Source organism: Sapajus apella, unplaced genomic scaffold (genome assembly GCF_009761245.1).
Source record: "Sapajus apella isolate SASKATOON/1434 unplaced genomic scaffold, GSC_monkey_1.0 scaffold22, whole genome shotgun sequence".
In the NCBI taxonomy this organism is placed as follows: domain Eukaryota; kingdom Metazoa; phylum Chordata; class Mammalia; order Primates; family Cebidae; genus Sapajus; species Sapajus apella.
In genome coordinates this window covers 10,188,898-10,200,095 of record NW_022436962.1, presented here as the reverse complement: position 1 = coordinate 10,200,095, position 11,198 = coordinate 10,188,898, and the positions used below count along the sequence as shown (strand labels likewise).

At 42.6% G+C, this 11,198-nt stretch overlaps 1 protein-coding gene across 5 annotated transcripts; it reads right to left on the bottom strand.

Moving 5' to 3' along the window:
- Positions 1 to 293: 293 nt before the first annotated feature.
- On the bottom strand, positions 294 to 11,102 carry DYRK3 (dual specificity tyrosine phosphorylation regulated kinase 3). Of its 5 annotated transcripts, XM_032289030.1 has the most exons (4): positions 10,856 to 11,102; positions 9,683 to 9,776; positions 8,944 to 9,055; positions 294 to 2,108 (listed from the first exon to the last, which is right to left on the bottom strand). In XM_032289030.1, exons 2-4 carry the CDS (start codon positions 9,697 to 9,699, stop codon positions 531 to 533), a joined length of 1,707 nt encoding a protein of 568 aa, XP_032144921.1. In that variant the 5' UTR covers positions 9,700 to 9,776; positions 10,856 to 11,102; the 3' UTR covers positions 294 to 530. The 5 variants fall into 5 exon arrangements, with proteins under 5 accessions (XP_032144921.1, XP_032144919.1, XP_032144920.1 ...); XM_032289028.1 differs by lacking the exon at positions 9,683 to 9,776; XM_032289029.1 differs by lacking the exon at positions 10,856 to 11,102 and having other exon boundaries at positions 9,683 to 10,841.
- Positions 11,103 to 11,198: the final 96 nt, after the last annotated feature.

The window sequence follows — 11,198 nt, the reverse complement described above, 5'->3', positions numbered from 1 at the left end:
ACACCAATTGTCCAGGTCACCAACAGCTTCCTGGTGCTCCCCCACCCCAGAGTCTGCTGTGAGCTCTTTCACCAAGAATGACTCTAGAGGATGGCCTACTAGGGCAAGGGACCTAGCACTGGCTCTTATTCACAACTACGACCACATCCCAAATTACCCCACCAGAACAGACGCCAGGGGACACTAGAAGTGAGTAGTTAGGATACATTTTTTGATACACCTTCTATACTGAGAGAAAGAGATTCAAACCAATAGTATATCAGTTGAAATATATCTGACAATAATAACAAAGATGCATTGACCTATAAAAAGTCATTTAATGCATATTCCAGATGGCCAATACAAGCTGGTTAGGTAATTAGCCCTTGAAGGATTCTTTTATAGTCATATAAAAATGTTTTGTCTTGTTAAAAAAAAAAATCTAGTCCAACAAAAACATATCCACCAATGGGCTTGCATTTTTTTCCATTTGCAGGTTTGCAAGATCATAAAAATACATACATATGCATCTCTGGGTATATCTCTGTCTGCTAGCTAATCAGTTTTGGCAATACACTGCATAGGGGTATACTACCATTGGTTTCTGACATTAGGTTAGTTTTAAGCTTACTGGCTATTCCAACAACTGGAGGCAGCTTAGAACCCAATCCCTGGAAAGCACTTGTACGATGAACTACACGTTTCCCTGACACCTTGTCTATGGTGGTGAGAGGTCTGGGGACAGACTTGCTAATCCAAGGGTGTCTTAACGCTTGAGCTGGGGTCAGGCGGGCAGAGGGGTCCCAGTGAAGACATCTTTTCAAAAACTCTATAAACAAGTAGTCATCACATCCTTTCAGTGCTGTCCCCCAGTCTTTGCTGCCTGGGGGACCCCGCTTTTTACCTCTACGCGAGCGACCCCCCACAAGCACAACCCTCCCATCTGCCTGAGTAGTCACGGAGCAGTAGCGAGGTATACCCTTGGAGTTAATAAAGTACTTGGCACGTTTGGATTGCTCCAGAAGTTTTGGTGGTGGCATCCCTAGAAGCTCCATCATGCAGGCCAACTGGTCTCCTTCATCCTCTCCAGGGAAGAGAGGCTGTCCTGTTAAAAGTTCTGCAAGGATGCAGCCAAAACTCCATATGTCAATAGGTGTGCTGTAGCGGCTTCCTAAGATGATTTCTGGAGCTCTGTAGAACCGAGACTGGATATATGTGTAAAGCTTCTGGTACTCAAAACAGCTGGACCCAAAGTCAATGACCTTAGTCGAACTGCGCCCGTGGTGTTTCAGGAGAATGTTTTCTGGCTTTAGATCACAGTGAATAATTTTATTTTTGTGGAGGGCATCCAAGGACTGCAAGATGGACTGAGCAAACTTGCGTACTAGCTGGACGCTAAAACCCTGAAACTTGTTTTTTTTAATCAGCTCATAAAGGTCCATGCTCAGCAGTTCAAAGGCCATGCAAACATGGTTTCGGAATGTGAAACTTTCCAGCATGTGGATAACGTTCATACTACCAGTTTTATCCTGTTTTTTAAGATGCTCCAAAATCCGGATCTCCTCGGCTGCTTGGCGATGAAAGCGCTTCTCGCTGCGCACCATTTTTAGGGCCACGTACTGTCGGAGTTTGTGATCATACACACGGGCCACCTGCCCAAAGCTCCCCTTGCCAATAATCTTCAATACCTCATATCGATAAGCTAGATGGTCTCGAGGTACATGGATATAGGCCCCATCTGCATCGTCATAACCCCCATTATTAGGACCACCAATAACTCCATGTCTTTTTTTGGCATTTGGACCTACAAAGTAAATTTCCGGATAATTAGTGATTTCCAGCTTCTCATAGGCAGTGAGGTGGTGTTTATATTGCTTCAGGGCTTGTTCTGGAGTCAGAGGCACCACTTTGGGTGCCTTGGATGAACTGCTGGGTTTTACTGTATTCAAGCTATCTGAACTTTTACCCTGAGAAACTGTAGGAGAGCATTTTTCAGAGTCACTGATGCCATCTGACTGAAGAGTATCGGATTTTCTGTTGCCAAATTCTTGAAACAGCTGTTCTACCTTCATCTCACCTCCATCCAAACAGTGCTGAGTATGATCTCTTGTAAACTGCTCAGTGGTCATCTATGAAAGAGAAAGTGAATCCAATGTTAAAGTCATTAAAACATTAGAAAGATGGAATAATCCTCCCTCCTCTGACTGAATAACAACAAAACATGTCCAGTCATGTTTACTTTAAAGTTAAGATGACTCAAAAAGGAGATAAGAAAAGCAACAGTCTCTAGCAACTTGTGTTATATTAGTTTCCAGACTCCCTGAATATTGCAGCCATCCGTAATCCCCATACATGCCTTGCTTTGTTCAAGACAATATGGTCTTCCCACGCCCCCAACATGCCAGGTTCCTTCTTACAGATGTGTCCTTGTACTGAGAATCCTTCCACCTCTTCATCCCCTCAACTTCTACATTCCTCCAAAGCCCAATGCAGTTCCTCTCTCTTCCACTTAGAACTACTCCGAGCAGGTAGATTACCTGAGGTTAGGAGTTCAATACTGGCCTGGCCAACATGATGAAACCTTGTCTCTACTCAAAATATAAAAATTAGCCAGGCATGATGATGCATGCCTATAATCCCAGCTACTTGGGAGGCTGAGGCATGAGAATCGCTTGAACCTGGGAAGTGGAGGTTGCAGTAAGCCAAGATCATGCCATTACACTCCAGCCTGGGCGACAGAGAGAGATTCCATCTCAAAAAATAAATAAAATAAAAAATAAAAAACATGGTGGCTCATGCCTATAATCCCAGCAGTTTGGAAGGTCAAGGCAGGCAGATCACTTGAGGCCAGAAGTTTGAGACCAGCCTAGCCAACATGGCAAAACCCCACCTCTACTAAAAAATAAAAAAATAAAATTAAAAAAGCCAGATGTGGTGATGCACGCCTGTAATCCCAGCTACTCGGGAGACTGAGGCAGGAGAATAGCTTGAACCTGGAAGGTGGAGGCTATAGTGAGCCGAGGTCAGGCCACTGCATTCCAGCCTGGGCAACAAAGTGGCAGACTGCCTCAAAAAAAAAAAAAAAAAAAAAAAGAAAAGAAAGAAGTGAAAAATATTAAGAAGGGGTTGGAAAGATAAAAATGTTAAATCTGTTGTTAAAAATAAAAGGAAGTCTAGGACACTTAAAAGAACAACTATTTTTCTCAATGGATCCTGAAAAATGTCCTTTATCTGTTTGATAATTTTAGAGAGCCTATAGTATGAGGAACAGATAATTCTGGAGGAGCTCTGGGCTACAGTTATAATCTCTAAAAATGTAAGCTAAAAAGTGGCCAAACCTTTAAAAACTAGAAATTCTAATATAACCTAAGCAAAACAAAAATTGTATTTATAAATTATCAAAACAAATAACAAAAAACATTATTAAAAAACATAAATGAGGCCGGGTGCAGTGGCTCACTCCTGTAATCCCAGCACTTTGGGAGGCTGAGGTGGGAGGACCATGAGGTCAGGAGTTGAGACCACCCTGGCCAACATGGTGATACCCCATCTCTACTAAAAACACAAACATTAGCCAGGCATGGTGGTGCAGGACTGTAATCCCAGCTGCTTGGGAGGCTGAAGCAGGAGAATCACTTGAACCCAGGAAGTGAAGGTTGCAGTGAGCTGACACAGCACCATTGCACTCCAGCCTGGGTGACAGAATGAGACTTTATCTCAAAAAGAAAAACCATAAATGACAAAAATTTAAGTGTAGGCATACCTCAAACAGCCCCCGTAATTCACTTACAAAAGTCCTGCTTCCTCCTTTTTAAAAGTCATTTGATCAATTTAGATATTTGTAGAACACTTACAGTTACATGATGTATTATATGATCTTAAACAAAGTCAAAGAGCCAGTTCAAATGCAGCCATAGCCTGGCATTTATTTTTAAAATAAAGGGGCCAGATACAGTCTCTCTGATACCAAAGTAGAAAATTATCACTGGTCAAGAAAATAAACAGGGCTGCATATAGAATCTACATATTGGTCGGCCGTGGTGGCTTACTCCTGTAATCCCAGCACTTTGGAAGGCCGAGGTGGGTGGATCACTTGAGATCAAGAGTTCAAGACCAGCAAGGCCAACATGGCAAAACCCCATCTCTAATAAAAATACCAAAATTAGCCAGGAGTAGTGGTACACATCTGTAGTACCAGCTACTCAGGAAGCTGAGATGTGAAAATCACTTGAACTCAGGAGGTGGAGGTTGCAGTGAGTTGAGATCGCACCACTGCACTCCAGCCTACAATCTATTAGGAAATAAATTTGGTGGAACTAGGAAAATATTTTAATTGTTTGGTTTTAATTAGATTTACATAATAAAAACAAACATCTGCATGCATCTTGGCTAGTTTTCCTTAAAATCGTTACTAACTTTAATACATCTAAATATTTACTGCCTAAGTCTTTGAAACACATCCTGAAGAAACATGAAGTCAGAAGGCCTGGGTTGGGGTCCTGGCTACACTACTTAACGCTGTAGGTCCAGCTGGGTGTGGTGGCTCAGGCCTGTAATCCCAACACTTTGAGAGGCCAAGGTGGGCAGATCACCTGAGGTTGGGAGTTTAAGACCAGATTGGCCAACATAGTGAAACCCCGTCTCTACTAAAAATACAAAAATTAGCCAGGCATGGTGGCGTGTGCCTGTAATCCCAGCTACTTGGGAGGCTGAGGAAGGAAAATCACTTGAACCTGGGAGGCAGAGGTTGCACTGAATGACATTACGCCACTGCACTCCATCCTGGGAGACAGAACAAGACTCCATCTCAAAAAAAAAAAAAGAAAAGAAAAAGAAGCTGTAGATCCCTGTTGCCTTCCTGAGCCTCAGTTTCTTTATCTGTAAGATGTGGATAATAATATCTACTTGCAGGATGTTGTGTGGATCAAATTCTAATTAATAATTCTAATTTCACCAACCATAAAATATTTAAAAGACACTGATTACATTTTGGCAAAATTCTCAATACATTAAAGTTTAAATTCCTATACATCCTTCCTCTTCCCCTTTCTCTCTTCTCTCTCTGGTGGCTTCCTCAGTTTCTCTAGTCTGATCTCCCTCCATCAAGCGTCTAGCACTAACTATGCCTTTTGCTTAATGACGACACCCACAATAGGCCTTCACTTAGGATACATGGAATTGCCTCACCCACTTTCTCTCCATATAAAACATGCTTTCCACCCGCTATACAATTTACTGTGTTACCTCTCCATGGATAGTTGAACTTCAACAGAACCTCAATGCCCTAACCCAAAGGAACAGTTCCCTAGGAACTGCAGTCACCAGTGGCAAGCTGCTAGGAAAGGTACTTGCGGTGCAGGGTCTGTCCCTTGGAATTTCCCCTGTTCTGCCTATGTGTAAGGCTGCACTGGCTCTAGAACCCTTCATTTCTGTTTGTGATAATAAGAACGTCTCAAGTACACAACATTAATAAGAACACATACATCAGAAATGTAATTTCCACAGAACTATTACAATAATATTAAATATGCCATGATTGGAGTCCATGATTCATGGTTTTTCCTTAAAGTAAGCCTAAATTTCTCTCCTCACAAAATAATTCTGACTTTGCCTTTCGGAACTACACAGAAGTGTCCAAATTTCAAGTAGGAGCCCTGTGGATACCTAAAAGGGGCCGTGCTGTGCCTACCGCCACCATTCTGTAGGTTCCCCACTATGTCCTCCTTACCTCACCCAACATGTCAGGCTCTCTTACTCTCCTGTTCACATTCTCAACATAGGTTGCACTTTATGTCTCTCTTGAAGCATGCCTTCCAGAACAGAGTATGCTACTTCAGTGTAGTACACTATCAATATCATCCTCTCCAGTGAAACTGGAGAATTATGGGAGATAATTTTTCTACACAGGGAGGGGTTCTCTTCTTAACTTCCTTTCCTTTCCTACAAATAACCCAAATACTGGCCTGAATCAATTACATATCAAGTCTGAGGTGCTATAAATAAAACTTCCTTCCATTATTCTAGAAAACTCTACAGTGTTCACACAAATTAAAGTCTAATTGTTTCAAAATGCTAAATATTTCCCCAAATGCCCATCAGTCAAGGAGTAGATAAATTATGGTGTATATACACACACACACACACACACCATGGAATACAACTTAGCCATAAAAGGAATGAAATAATGGCATTGACAGCAACCTGGACAGAACTGGAGACCATTATTCTAAGAGAAGTAACTCAGAGATGGAAAACTAAACATGGTATGTTCTCATTCATAAGTGGGAGCTAAGCAATGAAGAGGATGCAAAGGCATAAGAGTGACACAATGGACTTTGGGGACTCAAGGGATACTGCGGGCAGGAGTGACAGAAAGACTACACCCTGGGTCCAGTATACACTGCTAGGGTAACAGGTGCACCAAAATCTCAGAAATCACCACTAAAGAACTTATTCATGTAACCCACCTGATCCCCAAAAAACTACTGAAAAAAACATTAAATATTTCTACTCTAGGGTTATAATCACATTAAAATCACAATAACGAAGCAATGTATATAATTGACTCTACCAAGTATTTACTTAACCCTGTAAATATATCCAGAGAGATGAATAATGTCAGATTTATCACATTGCATTTCATAAGAATGCTTCATATACACTACTGATTTCAAGGGCTTGTGGCATTTCAAATAGAATCTTCTACTGTATTAATCAAGTCTTAAAAATCTTGTTGAGAAATTCAAAAGGAACAACCTTCTCATCCAAATATAAAACCCACCTTTTTCCCTGCTCCCAAGCCCTAAATCCCTGCAACGCAAAACTTAACCCAATAAAAGCATTTGGGCAGATGATTTATAGTTTACCATGAGAACATAAGACCATCTTGAATAAATAAAGCTAAAAGACTTGGTAAAAAGAGCAACAGGATCTCGGGATAGAGTCGTGGCATAATGAAATGTAAGTGGTACCAAGAGGTCAAAAGACACTTTTTTCCAGCAAAATGAGTAAAGATGGCCAGGCATGGTGGCTTACACCTATAAACCCAGCACTTTGGAAGGCTGAGTCAGGTGGATCACCAGAGGTCCGGAGTTCGAGACCAGCCTGGCAAACATGGCAAAACCCCCTCTCTACTAAAAATACAAAAATTAGGCAGGCATGGTGGCAGGTGCCTGTAATCACAGCCACTCGGGAGACTGAGGCAGGGAGAATTGCTTGAACCCGAAAGGCGGAGGTTGAAGTGAGCCGAGATTGTGCCACTGTGCTCCAGCCTGGGTGAGAGAGCAAGACTCTGTCTCAAAAAAAAAATTAAAAAAAAGAGTAAAGACATCATTGAGTTAGAATCTAAAGTCTTCTTGCTCCCCCACAAAAGCGTTATTCTGAACACCATTCATTCTGATCCTGAAACATGCAATATAAGTGACCTATTGGAAGGTAAATAGCAATGGCTAACTCTGAGTCAAAGGTAAAATGACTGAAAGTCAGTGATGCTAACACTTCAACCCAATTGCAAATAGTTTCCTACAGAGGTGAGCCAATTGGCAGGAAGTAAGCAAGCAATCTGACGGTCAACATAAGGTGTATATGGTTCTGAAGGTCTTAGACATTCTGATGTTTTAAGAAATAAACTTGCAAAGAATGGAAAGAAACCCCACTGCACTCCAGAAAGGGGATGAAAAATAGGGTTATCAGCCTTTAAAATATTTTTAGCTTACACTTTGTATATTATTTGAGTTCTAAGTGGGGAAAGAGCCAGACGCAGTGGCTCATGCCTGTAATCCCATTGCTTTGGGAGGCTGAGGTGGATCACCTGAGGTCAAGAGTTCGAGACCAGCCTGACCAACATGGTGAAACCCAGTCTCTACTAAAAATACAAAAATTAGCTGGGTGCGGTGGCAGGCGCCTGTAACCCCAGCTACCTAGGAGGCTGAGGCAGGAGAACTGCTCAAACCTGGGAGACAGAGATTGCAATAAGCCAAGATCACGCCACTACACTCCAGCCTGGATGAAGGAGTAAGACTCCATCTCAGGAGGGAGAGGGGGGAAAGGTGGAAAAAGGTGGTTTTTAAGCAAAAATTGTTGAAAACAGGTGAAAAAAAAATTAGCCAGGTATGGTGGCACACGCCTGTAATCCTAGCTACTCAAGAGGTTGAGGCTGAAGAATTGCTTGAACCCAGGAGGTGGAGGTTGCAGTGAGCCAAGATTGCACCTCTGCACTCCAGCCTGGGCAACAGAGCGAGACTCCATCTCAAAAAAAAAAGAAGAAGAAGAAGAAGAAATATTACAAATGAGTCAATTCAATTATTCACTTTGTTCATCTGATGACATTCACAGCAAATTTTAAAGTCATAGGATAGCCTCTCCTTGTCATGGAAGCTGGCCAAACCCTGCTCTGCCTACTACTTTATGCATGCTGAGGGAATGTGAATTATTTTATCTTAAGTTAGAAAAAAAAAAAAAGCTAAGTTGTCTGCAGCCCCCAAAATGATGCATCAAAAACCAAACTGTTTTATTTATGATCTATCTATGAAATACTTTGGTTCTCTTTAGCACACTAATAAACGAGGACTGCATTTCCATCTTGCAGGGGGAAAAAACTCCTGCAGATCTATGAATTCCGAGACGTTTTCTGTTTCTTATTTTTGCTAAAAGGAGCCTTTGTAATACCAGGTGTATGTGATCCTATACAAAAATAAGCATTACCTACATTTAAGTAGCATACTATTTTATTTCCTAGTGCTTTATATTTATCCCAGTGGAGATGGAAATAAAAGGGTGGGTTCCAAATCAAAACCATTCCGAAAAGGTAAATTTGGACCACAGACATCGTCATTTCAAAGTCAAGAGAAATCGAAAAGAAACAAAGTCTGGTTATCAGTGAAACATAAGAGTACCTTGAGCATTAAGTAGCACTTCCTCCTTTCCAAAACAATTAATGTACACAGAATTACTTCTTTTACTTACGTTTAGTCTTCTGGGTGGAGGCGGTTCAGAAGGATTGCAGAGTACATTTGAACAGGGTGGGCATTTGGTTTCATCTATTACCATGAAGGTATCATAGACACCATCCCCCAACCTAATTGAAAGAATTACAGATAAAATCTGTCAGTAACTGAAGAATACAAATTTGTCTTTCCAAAACATCCTGTGTCTTAACTGCTTCATATCTGCTACCAGGGACAATAATAGAAATAAATGTCTACACTGCATTTTGGCATTGAATACAAACAACTGGTATTTGGCAGAGGAACAGAGGAAATCCAACTTTTGTGTTTTAAGGACAGCATTTCTAGGTTTGTATTTTAAAATAGTTGAGACAAGTCTTTCTGAATGTTGTTAAAAACAATAAGGACAGAAGGATTTCATAATAACGTACTACTTGAAAACAAAGGCTAGTTTGAATCTGAAGCTCATAGAGAAAAAAACAGACCAGAAAAAACTAACAGAGGTAATTGTTTTTCAAAGTCAGTGACTTGGATTCTAATCTCAGCTCTAACACTGGCTGTGCTACCTAGAAAACTAGCTCCAGTCTACACACTTCTGGGTCTTACAGGCAAGAAATAAAAGGCCCTTTTCAGCCTGTCTTCTCTTTATTCATTTACTTACTTACCTACTTACATCTACCTAACTTGTAGAAAAATACAGTAAGTACTACAGCAAACACGAAAAGGATGCTCTAAATTATAAAATGTATTGAATTTACTTCTCTTTCCACTTCATTTTCTGGTGGATGGTGGAGGCAAAATTCTAAATGATTAAGGATCACTTCTCTGTTCTTTAACACTGTGGCTCCACCACTGTAAGGGAACACAAAAGACGGAGAGGATTTATTTAATCCACAAGATGGCCCTGAATAATGTATTTCATCTGCTACCAAGAACACGGATTTCCCAGTTAATCAGCATTTCATTGTATCATTTTACATGATACACAATGAATATTACAAAGACAATGTTGCAGAGGAATAATTTTTTTAATGTCTTTTAAAATATCCTGGAATATCTTGGTCACCTTTAAAAGCTGTTTTGTGAAATTCGTTATAGAGTTTTCTTTATAGATGTGTTATAAAAATACAAAGGGGAAAAAAACACTACAAATATTTTTGGAATGCCCTTTTAAAAAACATGCTCACATTCTGACAGACTATATCTATATTTTTAACAGGGAACTGCTTCACCGACAGAAACCAAATATTCTGGATGTGACTGGCCCTTTGCCATAAGCCTGATAAAACAAACCAGGACAAGCATCCACATTTATAAAGAAAAAGAAAATCTGCAAGATTGCCTAGTGACTAACAGCCCGAGGAAATTAAAAAGAGTCTGTATGCAAATAAAGGGAGGTCTCTTCTCTCCACTTAGGTGTAAAATACAACGCCAGATGGGGAATCTCTCAAAATAGGATCTGGAGAAAGCTGTACCCAGCACAGTCCATAACCTGCACATCCGAAGCCAGACCGCACCCCTCACAGCAAAGCCCCAAGAGTTCAGCTCTCGGTTATCCGCTCTAAGCAACAGGGCTTCTTTCCAAGGCATTGCTCCTGGGCTCTACCGGTTTGCTAAAAAGCCCCACAAAAACTCCTAGATTTTCGGAGCTCCTTACCACAATCGGCGATCTAGGGTTTCAGAGGTAATCCAGGGGTGGAAATTCTTCTTGCTCTAACTCTGCTCTAGCCCCCTCCCCCGCACCCGGTGAATCGAAGTGGGGGGAGGAGGCCCTGATGGAGACGAGATGGGGTGGTCCTGGGGAGACAGACCCCTGCCCTCGTCCCTCCTGCTAAGGGCTCACTCTACCTCCTCTCCGCCCCCAAGCTTCGCCTACCAGCGCCAGCCGCTCTCTGTGGCGCCCCCAGCCCGTTACCCCGCGGCGCCGTTACCTCCGCTGCTGGGGCTGGAGCCCGGCCCCAGGCGGCCCCGCATCCTTCCGCCCACGCCCGCGAGCTGTGCCTCCCATCTGCTAGTTCGGGACCCCGCGCGGGGAGGGGCGCCAGTTGGAGGGTCCGGCCGGCCACGCCACCTACGCCGGGACGGCTGCCTCAGCGGCGCGACGGTCCCACGGGGACTCTCGGCCAGACACTGCAGGTCCGCGCGCCTCCGATCCCGACTGGCCGGGGCTGGGTAGTGGGGAGACGCAGCGGCAGGGGCGGGAGGGGGAGCGGCCTGGTCGCCTAGCAACTGCGGCACGCCCCGAGAAACGCCTCGGCGCGGCTACGCGCTGAC